Genomic DNA, 13,078 nt, shown 5'->3' with positions numbered 1-13,078 from the left:
GATGAGGAGTGTCCATTCTGGCCAAAGTTCCTAGCCACTGACAGCCCTTCACATTTAGCATTTTCAGTCACTCTGATCAGTATCTCTAACCCACGTGCTGCGTTTCCAAAAGAACAAGACCCTTGCCAGCAAACTAGGAATTCAGCAGTCCCAGGGAGGGGGGACTAAAGGAGCTGTTACTTTCCCTCTATTTCCAGAACAGGTCTGTGTCACACTGTTTACATCATGCATAATTCATCTGCTGTGATGAAATGTAAACCTGCGTTTTAAAAAAAGACTTCTGCAACAGTGAGGATACTCTATCTCTGTGAGAAGCATGTCACATATTTTCCATGGGCATCAACTGCTCCTGCTTCTATTTAAATCTGTGTGGTCCTCTTCAGAGGGCATTATTCACTTCAGGAAGCCCATTCAGAAGGTGCTGAGCAGAAGAAGGGGAGAAGCCAGGATGGCAGCAGACAGCAGCATGGCTCCTGACGAAAAGCCGAGACCTGCTCCTGTGAGAAGGGCTGTCCACAAGATCCGAATGGCCAGCCAGGTCTTCAGCTTGGCACGAGGCTGGCAGCAGTGGGCATCTGACCACCATGTAAAGCAAGAGCAAGAGCCCTCTGGATGGGTCCCCACTGCTGAAAGCTCATCAGCTCAGCCTGTACAAGAAAGTTCTTTTGAAAAATGGCAAATTCCATCTGTCAAGAGGGACCAAGAAAAAGGTGATGAAAAATCCTTAGCAAAGGAATTGGTGACAATAAGAGATGCTGAGAAAAAATTAATGGAATCAGATGAAGACCTCAAAATGTTCAGCATTAAAAGCAAAGAGGTGACCAAAACAGTTGTCAGCAAAGCCTACGAACGAGGGGGCGACGTCAGCCTCCTCAGTGAAAGATACGAGAACAACAACAGCAGCTCCGAGATGACCAAACTCAAAGAAGAATCAAATGCTATTGACAAAGTTCTTAGTAACAAATTACCTTCAACCATAAAGAGGAAGTGTTCAAATATGGTATCAGAGCTGACCAAGGGCTGGGAGAAGATGGAAGACGAGGACAAAGATGGGCCCAAGGGAGAGCTGCTGCTGAAGTGTCGCGATGACAGTCTGGATGCCCAGGACAGTGGCTATGGGGAAGAGGACAAGCTCGAGCAGGAAGACAGTGACCGGGAGGTGACAGCTGTGAGGATTAAACGGCCTGTCCCGTCTCTGTAAGTAAAGCATTTTCCTTACATCAACGCAAATGGCAGAGGGGTTCAGCTTTCCGGGGAGCGGATAGCGGGAAGCGGTCAAAGATGAACAATTATTCTTGATTTAGAAGACATTAATCCATCAGGAGATCTTTCACTTATCACTATGTGCTTAAGTAGTTACTCAACAACATTTGACTATGTACCTAATACAAAAAGTCAGGAAGTTATATTTGGGATATGTTAATTATATTTAATTTGCACACTGGATTTACTGGTTCATCAAAATAACTACTTACTTCTTTATACTTAGTCCATATTTCAGAATCACAACTTTTACCTCACCAAGAGCTTTTAGCTAGTCATTTATTTCAGAAAATGTTGTCTAAATCAATATATTTGACAAGTAATATTTTCAAATACATATTCATTATTTTCTTAGTATAAATTGTAAATATCCTCAGGAGCAATTTGAAGAGAATGTCACAAATTAATGCTGCAGGAATTATATCCACATATTTCTAACCAAAATTTGGATTCAGTGCTTCTCTTTGGAAGCTTTTCATGAATTTAAAATTCATCCATTCAAACAAAGGAAAATTCCACACTATCTTAGACCCCAAGTTCATACCATAACATATCTCAATCACATTTTCAGAAATTAAAAACTGTATCAGCACCGATGATGAAAAACTGATGAAAATGCCAAAACAGGCATTGTGATTCCTGTGCAGACAGGCAAGCAGGCTGTATCACAGTCACTGTTTTGGTTTTACACCTCACTACTGATGAGCATTATGTGACCATTAGACTGTGACTACACAGTTATGGACTTCAGTCATAGAGAACCTTTAAGCACAGCTATCTGAACACACACCCCCAGAGCTATTTTAACTATTCAAATGGAATTAGCACAATGCTTTGCCGTACAGCTGAGCAGTCAGCTTCTGTAAGAAGCCCAAGTTAACAGCCCAAGTGAAAAAAGCTCCCCAGTAACCTAGGGCTTGAAAGTTCGTGGTACCTGCGTTTGGCAAGGACTGTGTGCACCATCCTTTCACAAACCAAAGATTCCAAATATACAGTGGAAAAAGGATACATTTGCAGCACTTATCTGTAAACAACTTCAATTAAAACAAATTTTCTCCATTTCAAATGTTATAGTAGAAACAGACCAACTATCTAGTTTCCATTAAAGTTTTCTTATATTTTCCTTATATGTCTAATTTTAGTGCTGCTACCATGAAAAAAGATTGATTAGCCATATTTACTGTGATCCAAATTATTGAAATAACACTCTCTATGTTACTTACAGCTCTTTCTTCCACTGGAATAGAACAGAGAACTAATTTCCTTCACTTACAGTGCTGCTATCAGGACTGAACTTTTTAAACTATTCATTTTCTAACATTTATTTTACAACCTCAGAATATAGTTTCAGCCTGCTACCCTTATGAATCTTTCGATGTGGTTTAATCTTCTTCAAAAAGGCCATAAGTACACAGCTGTTAAAGCATATCTCCTATTTTCCTCTCCACATTCCAGGAAAATAGCATCCATACATAAGGTTGCTTCCTTAGTAGAAGGCTTGTTGACTCCTACTGGCATAAGAGACACTCTTCTGCTCATGCTTAGAAGCAAAAAGGATGCAACAAAAGGGATATGAAACTCAAACATTAACATGGGATTCATACCTTTCCCCTACAGATAGAAACAGGGCAAATATGCAACATTTGCCTAGGACACTATTTGCCTAGAAGGTCAGAATACATTTAGAATGATCATTCTGGTTAACAGGTTAACTTAGTTGATTATTGCAAGTAAAGCACTTCTTAGACTGGGTAGAAGTTCAAAACCTTCACTTTGGGTGCACAATCCTTTGTGTAGGTGCAGTAGAAACATGAAGAAATGCTTCACTTTTTAAACATGTTATTAAGCTAAACAATGGCAAAAATAGCACTTCAGCAACTAGAAATTATTAAATTCCAAGCTGCATTAAAATAGTAAGGTTTTTTTCAAGCCTGTGTGAGGTGTGATAAAAGCAAAAGAATAGATAAGATGGTTTTCACAACCACTGAGATGATGTGGATGAGGAAGGCAATAATAATATTCTGCTAGAAAGGAAAGTTAGTTTCAGTAGAAAAAGGAGGGAATACATTCTAGACTGTTAAATTAAAGTAAGTAACAAAGACTGCACAGCCTCCTGCTGTCTCAGTCCCCCTCTTCTCTCCCCTCAACCTGGGGAACCAAAGCTCTAAGACTTTCTCAGTGGTCATAGTCCCTGGAGAGAAGGGGAAGCAGCTGGCTGTGGCTGAGTAATAAGTCATCCATGATGGTATCTACTCATAAACTCCACTGAGACTGAAGGCATCACTTCTTCAAGGCAATTTTGATTCACTTAGGATTTTTTCCCCATCTTAACTGATAGCATACACATGAAGAGCTAGTGAAGCAATCTGAGCTTCAGCTGGAGTTCAGTCTGTTTCTGTGTCTTTTCTGTGGGTTTCTGTGACTTTTGAGATAGCCATAGACTTCAGGAGACAAATTCCTTTGCATAGCCAAACCCTGTGCCCACAGTTCCTCTGGGCAAAGAAGGCACAATTCAGATGAAGGGACAAAGGATCACAGCTCTCCCTTTCTCTGCATGACAATAGCTTATATAGAGGAGCATTTGGTTTATTGTTGGGAAACCAAATTGTCTAGATTTACTCCACTAGTATATTTTAATGCTTTCCCGCCAACACCTACCTGTTCATCATTTACACAATATTACAGCTACAGACATGCTGCCCTCTCTCAGGATGCTCTGTAGTTGCATCACAGAAGAAAGGTGCACTTGGCAACTCAGTATGCTCAATTCTTCTAAAGATTTTTCACAAAATTGATAGGGAAGAGTATTTTGGAGCTTTTTAAACAGAGTTTCTCAACACAGCTAAGCCAATCTTAGGGCAACTCCACAGCCAACAAAGTAGTGCAGATCTAGTTCTTTTTCTATCCCTGGCATTAGGTGTTTGCAGCTCTTACCCTAGCACAGCCCTGCCCAACACTGGCATCTTTCTGGTGCACCGATCTGAACTAGGGACATCTCTATGACCCCTATTCTCTATTTCAACCAGCTTAGTAGAAAACAAAGGAAATATCAAACAGCAGGGGAACAGAAATTTCTGCAACTTTACAGCCCTGTGTACTGTTTGCTAAGTGCATTTTGATTTTCTGGTGTTAATATTCAGCTGACATGACTGGGGAGGTTTCAGAGCAACCTTTTAGGGAGTAAAAATATTAGAAAACAAATTACTTTGGCACAGCCACAGCACAGCACAGTCCCAGCTGAGTTCAGTACTATACATTGACAGGACGTGGACAGCACAAAGACTAGCTCAAACTATCTATAGCTCCCCCACAAGATGTGAGATTGGCCACAAGAGGATCGAGTGTCTGCCTGGAGTCATCCGGAGCTATTACACATATAAAAAAAAGAAAAAAAAAAAATCTCTGAATGTCTTTCCTTATCCTTTGTCCTTGATACTTTCAGACTTCTACCCTTCCCATGGGAATGTGAATTTTGGACTTCAATATTTGTTCAGAACCATACTCCAAATACAGAAGCACAGACAGAGCTACTGCACTCAAATTAGCTCTTTGTTGTTGCTATAATCATTAACATCTATTAAAGAGGACAGATTTTTCTAGGCACTACCCTCTAGTTTTCAGTCAGGTCATACACCTACAGCAATCAGCATCTCTCACCTCAGGGCAGGCACACTTCAGGCTTGGCCAAGCAGGCAGGAATGGGGAACTAATTGTGTGACTGACCAAAGGTACAGAAAGCGCAGGTGATCAGCAACATACTGTTTTGTTCCCTTACAGAATTAAGTCATTCTGGGACAAAGTTTGTCTGAACAGGCTCAGATCAGGGCTGGAAGGTGGTAGTGTAGACAGGATAAAGCTGTGATCATGGAACTTGCCTCTGTGTGCAAACTGAATGTGGATGAACAGCCCCTAGAGAACTAATGTAGAAGCGGTGAACTCGTGCCACCTGGTGGATTCCAGCTCATCCCAAAACCACAGAACCCAGTTAGAGCAGAGGATACCACCAGCAGAACTGTATCAGGAAAGGAGGAGATGCAAAGCTCAGGTGTGTTTCGGTGTCTTTCAGTGCCAGCCGGCTGAGCGAGGAGGCGCGCAGCAACGCGCGCAGGAAATGCAGCGCCGTGCACAGCCTCAAGGACAGGTGGCAGGAATGGGCCGACCAGCACATCATAACGCAGAAGCTGAACCCCTTCAGCGAGGAGTTTGACCACGAGCTGGCCATGTCCACGCGCCTGCACAAAGGAGATGAAGGATACGGCCACCCAAAGGAAGGAACCAAAACTGCCGAGAGAGCCAAGAGAGCTGAGGCCCACATCCACCGGGAGATCAGGGACATGTGCTTCATCATTGAATCAATGGCCAAGCCACGGCCCGACGGCAAGATCCAAGTCACTTTTGGGGAACTCTTCGACAGATACGTTCGTATTTCAGATAAGGTTGTTGGGATTCTGATGAGAGCCAGGAAACACGGGTTGGTGGACTTTGAAGGAGAAATGTTATGGCAAGGAAGAGATGATAATGTCATAATTACTTTATTAAAATAAGTTAGGCTATAACCAGAACAACTTTTGGAAAACTTTTCTCCTCTTCTCCCTTGCCATTAGCATTTGCACATTTTGAATATAAGATTCCCCTGTTCACCACATAGAAAAGAGTATTTTTTGAAATATTTTATTACTAGTGCATAACCCAAACACCCAAATGGACTTAATTTTATACCAGAAGTGCTTTCAAAACAATTAAGTTAATTACTACATAAAAAATAAGGAGAAAAAGCTATATGGAATATAAGCAGCTGATGATAAAAGCCCATAGCAATATAAATAGCTACAGGAATATGAAACATGCCGGATCAGAAGCTGAATGACAAAATAAACCCAGACAAAGTTTTTGATCTGAGAAATGGTTTTGAGCATGCACTTTCTAATTAATTAACTACAAACTTATTTTAATAGAGAATCTTATTTTAATAGAGACTCAAGGATACTATAATTGTTTTCTTTACAAACACAGTATGTAACTATTACTGCAGTATTCTCTTGTAGATACAACTGTTGACACAGCTTTCTCTTACATATCACATAAAAATTCTTTTTGTAAATGGGGTTTTATATATTTATTGTGTTTACATAACTAATTTTTTTAGATTGTTTCATATTTAAACTTATGGAGGTTGGAATGTAATGAATAAAAATGTTTTGATTAGATAGCTACCTAAAAAATACCTTCTATGTAACATTGTGTAATTTCTTATCTGATTATCTATGCTGATACTGTTCTTATAAATACAGGAAAAAATAATATGTAACATATAAAAGCTAGCCAGGTACTTGTTCTTTTGTATACAGCAAAAAAGTGACTAACATCATCATCTGCCATTGAAATGTACCTCTGTGAAAAAAAGAGAGAAACGGCATTCATAACTTTGAGGAAAATGTTGTTCCACATCACACAGAAATACTGACCTTATTTTACAGGATTTGCCATTCCAATGTCACTAAATTAATGTCCAGGTGATGCTGAAGAGCACTAAGCGCTAATGAACTAATACTTTTAGGACTTAAAATTATATTGTTCAGAAATATGAGATCTCTGTAAGGTCTCTGCTACTTAGTGGATTAGAGAGATCCATTTTTCTACTACTGTAAAAATAGCTGTCCTGGTAAAATGTGTGTGCTTCATATGAAAAGGATTTGTTTCAGAGCAGATGCCTGGGCAAGTAATGAAAAAGAAGTGTTTTTTTCCCCCCCCCTTAATATTCTTTCAAACTGAAAGAGCATATATCTTCTTACAGAAGTAGAGGTGTATTAACATCTTGTCTCTGATGAAACAAATATTGCTGTCTTATTATGAGTACAGACACTCCAGTCTGAAGCTTCAATGTACAAATAAACCAAGTATTTTATAACTTGATACAGGAACTGACTACTACATCTACTCTAAATCTATGTAAATCATTAATATTTTAGGCATAGTTATGTGACTCTACGGAAGTAAAAATTATAAGGTGGAATCAGTGGAACTTATTTAATATTTTCTTGAGATCTCTTACACTACTCAACCTACAAAATGCATGTCTTAGTGTAATACTTATATGTCATAATTTTTACCTGCATATTCTTAACTTATTCTTTATATCTTATATAATGACCTTTTACAGCTATCTAAATTGTCTTGACAAAATTTTGTTGTCAAAAGAATACATGAACTATAAATAAAACCCTTAATTATTTCTTGGGTTATTTTCCCACACAGTAGAAAACATATGTGAGCATACTCAGTGAAGTAAAATATCAGTAAGTTGCTTCAAAATATAAGTACACATATATTCTCCTTTTCATGGGCTGTTAAAATATTTCCTGTGAAGGTTTCTCTGTCCAAAGCACCAGAAAAAGATTTCAGAGTACATGGCAACAGACCTTATACAAAAAACCTGTATGAAGAATACACACTAAAGGCATGTAAGTGTTAAGTGAATTACATGTTTCTGCTCATGAGAATTCTCATCTTACCACAGGAAAATACAGCAGCTATAACAATGTAATAAATAATGTATCACCAAACTCACCAACTGGTAGCTCACTGCAGGTAGCTTAAGCCTCCTACTCAAGTCATCCCAGTATTAAAATCTATGCAAAATGAACCAACTCCCCAACTTTTTCCTATTCTTCCCTTGAAACTATTTTATTTCTAATTGGATGAAAAACCCACATGACATAACTAGTGTTTTTACTCATACTACTCCATACTATTTACCTTTGAGTAGGCAGTATCATGCAAAGCCTTCTAATTTCTGAAAATAATTTACCATTTTTGTCAAAAACAAATATTAAATATTGATATAAATTATGGTGTATAGAAGCATTTCATGTAGGTTATATCCTTTATAGCATTTCTTACATGAAATAAGAAATTACTTCATGCCTGAATTACCCACCCTACCTCTCCTATGTTGTGCAATATTACTGCGAAATGAGTACAACCTCTGCCAAATTTAAATATTCTAAGCAGAGAGACGATAAAGGTCCAAACCTGCTTGATTAAAGCAGTCTATGTAAATTTTTATTTAAGACCTGCTTTTGGAGTTCTGACTTGCTCTCAAAATAAAACCCTTAATCTTTGATACAATAAGCAATTCTCAGCTACTCTCATGGTAGCTTATAGTTGCACATTATTTTCTTAAATACTGTATTCACTCCCAAAATGTTTTACTTGAAACAGAGTAGAAGTCCTGCACTCTGCTGTCTGAAGCTAGTGTTGTTTTTGCACATCCTCGATAGTGAAAAAATTCTATCTTCTTCTGTAGGAACTTACATATATATATTTTACATTCTAATACAGCTATCAGGTTTAATTGGCAGCATGGAACTTGTATCAGAAGAAATAAATTTGACTTTTACACCTTTGTATTTTTCCAAGTCTTGCCACAGTTGCTGCAGTGGCTTGAAGTGAGTGGAAGGTTCATTGGACATGTACCCCACCCAGTAGAAATCAGCTCCCTCCTCCAAAGCAGTAATTCCTTCCTTACAAATGTTCTGTAATAATTCCTTCTGCACAAATGTACAATCAAGATTCAGTAATATAGTTCATTTTTAAAACAGGGGAAGGCTATTGAAATAAAATAAGCTTATCACTGTTAATGGTGATATGTTCAATCATCACAGAACAGAACTGGCAGGCCCTCCTCCCACAGCCATGTCGGCTGCTATGTACACATTGCACTGCCCCAACTCCTCGACTAAAAACAACGCTGACACCTCAGGGCACAAAGCAACTTAGCATTCAACAGCACCTGTACTATTAGCAGTGTAATTATCACAAGAGAAAAACTACAATTACAAAGCTTGTAAGGTAAGCAGGACAGCAGAAAGCAGAGCTGGCACTGGCATTTCTGCAGTGAGACAGGCAGCAGGACTGGCTTGCACATACTACACCAAGTGTACACCAGTCCCTCAGCTGGACAATCCCCCTCTCTGCTCCAGAAGCACAGTGTAGCTCTTTATCATTGCAGTAGCACCTACTCTTTAAGAGGCGAAAGAGGAGTTTTGTCCCCTTAATTAAGCTCCAAACTCCAATGACAACAGTAAAATACCCTGATGACATCTGTTCTTTTATGAAGGGAGAACATATCAGTGTTTAAATTACAAATACTGAATGAAGAATACAAGATTTTTTTAAATTGAAGTTGAAGGAATAGTCAATGTTCTTATTCATCTTCCAAGAGCAAATTTTATGTGGACATTTTATTTTCTGTACAACAAAAATAACTAATACAATATAAACAGGTGAGCAGGAAGATGCAAGCACAAGCCGTATGTCATAAATTATGACCTTTTTGCAGATTACACAAAATCACGCACTAACACAGACTGGATTTAGAGCCAAAAGATGGTACTTCAAGAATCCCACATTTGGATCACAGGTACCCAAATAAAACCCCAAGTTACTCGGTGAATCCATCTAAGTACTGGATGCTGAGACACAGTCTGCTGGGAGCCAACTCTAGATAATGGGTCTCACAAGCCTTCAGCGAATGCCTAACCCCAATGCTTTACAATCATAGAAACAAGCCTTTCCAGGAAAGATGGAAAGGAATTCTACTGCAGAAAAAGCATAATGAACTAAAGACAGAAGGGACATCAAGGCTTTTATGTCTGTCATACAGAAATTAACAACACCTCTGGTAATAAAATTCATGGTCTTGCCTAAATAGACATGCACCACTTTCTACATCTCCCTTAGACAGTCAGTTGCTTCACCAAGCATTGCCACAGTCACTTACGCTTTAAATCAAATGTCCTTCAATTTCTTAACTAATTTGGAATTTTACAAGCATGATTGCTAATGTACTGCTTACACTAGTAAGCATTGAGTTCTGCTTTTTTGCTTTCTATTTGCTTTTCCAAGATTGGTCCAATACTTGGCAACATTCAACTATTGAAGATTTTTGTGTGCTTTCATTTAATTATTCAAAGTATAATTATTTATAAAATTCTTCACAGCACCCTCTATAAACCTAAAATATGCTTTATTTGCAATATGAGCTTAGGATAGAGACTATGCAGTTGAATTAATGGTTTTGTCAGCAACGATGATCTGAGACTTTCTTTTTCCATGTCCTTCTTCAAAATGGTTGCAGACAATGTATTTCACTCCTATTGCTTCCCATAGGGCTTTAAAAAGACCCAGAAATGCAAAAAAACATGAGAAAATGCATTCTGTACATTCAGTTATTAAATAAACAGCAAAAAACTGCATTTGTGCTTCTACATAAACTCAATGTTCTAAATAAACACTGACTCAAGTTTATTTTTACATATATTTAGATTTATTTGCTATACATCACTGTGAGCTTATAGTACTTGAAATCCATTACAGGATTTGTTTTTTTTTTTTGTTGTAATCATCAGTTGTAACTCCACAAAGACAATAATACTGCTGTGGAAGACCAAAGGGGAGAAAAGCCATTTCAATTTATTTACAGTTCCTTATTTTGTAAACATTTACTCTACACATTGTACTAAGTTCTAATAAGGATAGAGATATACATAGAGACAGGAAACAAAGCCCTGTTTTTCTATTAATATTGAGCATTAGCATATTATAAATGAAACATCTGCCCTTTCTTTTTACCATAGCAGTAAGCTGTCTTCAAATAAGTTTTTTTTTAACTTTCCAGAAATGTAAATATTTTGAAATATACAACTACATCTACGTAAGCCAACCCATTTGGCTTTTATTCCATTTCTAGAATAATTTAAAGTGCTATAAGCAACCCGTCAATCAACACTTTTCTATAATAACAAAACTACTTTAAACATGAATTTACAAGATAATATACAATGTTTGTCTGAAATAGCTGAAATTTCAGCACAAAGTCAGTCACTGTCACACTTAACAGCAATTTTTTTGTTCTTTTTTTTTTGTTTTCTTTTGTTTTTTTGCAGAACATAGAATAAAAGCTTTGAAACAAACAGTTTTGTTGAGCTGTTATTGCCACAATGGCTTATTAAGTTTTCTACAAAAGTGGACAAGAGCTACTGGAACTGTATTCTAGCCTGTCATTTATTTGTTGAGGTCACATGACAGTAAGTTTGCATATTCCACAAGTATACTGAATTACAATATTGTCTACCTATGATACATGATGTCATTTTATCAGAGCTGGTGCTAATTGTAAATTTACAACATAGACCCACTCAAAAACATCACAAGTTTTTTTTTTTTTCTTTGGACAGGAATAAGCTATATTCTTGGAGCTGATGTGCTACACGGCTACAACAGTATAACAGTATATATCTGACACTTTATGTTGAAGAAAGATGCATCTGTGTCTGTACTTTTAATGCCCTACTATAGCTACAAATTGTTCACTGAGTTTTTCTTGCTTTAGCCTTTTAAGTTTTGGAACTATCATATTCTTACATTCTCTTGCTATTTTGCAAGTCTTTGCCACTTAGCTCAATATTGTCAGTATTTGTCCCAAACCTGCAGATCATTAACAGCATGTGCAAAACACTCTTTAAATACAATCAGCATGCAGCTACAACACATATTAACTGACTCTTTTCTACACATGAACAAGAAACAAGACAAGTGGCACTGTTGACTTTGGATCTCTTCTAACTTCACCACGTGTGTACTGGGATGTGTTAGGAATGCTCAGCTTCTCATCCATTTGTGGCACCACTTGAATAATCCATCATTGGTCTGGAAAAATCTCTGCAGTGCTGCTGCCAAATACCCACACGCAGCTTTCTTAGAGGCTCACAGAGGGCAACTTCATTCATAGACATAATTTGAATACAAAAATAATAAGCTATATTCAATGAAGCAGCCCCCTAGCAGGATTGCAGGAAAGGTGTGTGTGGGAAACCTGGGAGGCAACTGTAATATGGATAAGAAAATTTCACAGGCCACAAGGCTCAAAGTAGCTAATGTTAATTTTTAGTCCACAAGGTCAATATTTTGTAAAAGAGTCTATAAGCTTAGAAAAAGTATGACAGTATATTACAGATGCAAGAGCATGAAAAAACATCTGCTATTTAAAAACAATAACTAATGGCCACACTGAAATATTAGGGGAAAAAAAAAAAACAAAACAGGTAAGTAAAATACATTATATTGCTCCTAGGGATTTTTAAACTGCACTGATTCATGTCAGGTTTGGGACAATAACCTGTAGAAATAGTGAAATACTTATTCAAAAGCCCATATTTCTATGTCTTGAATAGTGAAGTCTTCTCGCTTAGAAAGTGTGTGATTCCCAAATGTTTTACATGAATGACTTCTTCCATGGTAGAGGTCACCATCAAGCCAAAGAGCAAACTCTCCTCTGCAAGACAATGCCAAAGACTGAGAGAATAAGCATTAAATACATCAATGTATTTTACATTCAAAATTTCGAAATGAGAAGGAATTAAAAGGATCAGCTTTTAATACAAGTACTTAATGGTTATTAATAAATTTATGCTAAAAGGATTTTTTTTACTATTTATTATTAATTTGGACATATCCCTTTTGCAGATATTCTGAAATAAGCTAACTATAATTCCTTGGTTTTCAGCCTCTTCCATTTTTATTAAAGAGATGACATAACAGCACTTTTATATCTAAAGAGAATGCTAGGAACAAATAAGGAAAACAGTCCAGAAGCATATGCACCTGCATGGGCAGGAAAAAAGCAGGACATGACAATGTATGATTTCTGGAGACCCTGGCATGTTTTGGGGTGGTTCAGTTTCAATTCAGGCCTCTTCTAGTTACATGTAATTTTCACATTTACATCCTTCCACAATCATATATTGTATCCATT

At 37.5% G+C, this 13,078-nt stretch overlaps 2 protein-coding genes across 33 annotated transcripts in view; one reads left to right on the top strand and one right to left on the bottom strand.

Annotated features, from left to right (window-relative positions):
* The first annotated feature begins 263 nt into the window (after positions 1-263).
* ABRA (actin binding Rho activating protein) lies at positions 264-12,365 on the top strand. The gene is made up of 2 exons (XM_030266573.4): positions 264-1,197; positions 5,330-12,365. Exons 1-2 carry the CDS (start codon positions 317-319, stop codon positions 5,805-5,807), a joined length of 1,359 nt encoding a protein of 452 aa, XP_030122433.4. The 5' UTR covers positions 264-316; the 3' UTR covers positions 5,808-12,365.
* OXR1 (oxidation resistance 1) overlaps positions 10,569-13,078 on the bottom strand; it is a 338,566-nt gene continuing 336,056 nt past the window's right edge. For 31 of the 32 annotated variants that reach the window (XM_030266557.4, XM_030266543.4, XM_030266545.4 and 28 more), the window contains one exon: positions 10,569-12,598. In XM_030266557.4, coding sequence (XP_030122417.4) covers positions 12,463-12,598 — 136 coding nt within the window. In that variant the 3' untranslated portion in view covers positions 10,569-12,462. Of the gene's footprint in view, positions 12,619-13,078 lie in introns of all 32 variants that reach the window. The other variant, XM_072924916.1, reaches the window with a different exon arrangement.

The sequence above is a fragment of the Taeniopygia guttata genome, chromosome 2 (assembly GCF_048771995.1).
Source record: "Taeniopygia guttata chromosome 2, bTaeGut7.mat, whole genome shotgun sequence".
NCBI classification, from domain to species: Eukaryota; Metazoa; Chordata; class Aves; order Passeriformes; family Estrildidae; genus Taeniopygia; species Taeniopygia guttata.
Note: the sequence above shows the minus strand (reverse complement) of the source record. Positions and strands in the feature narration are given on the sequence as shown.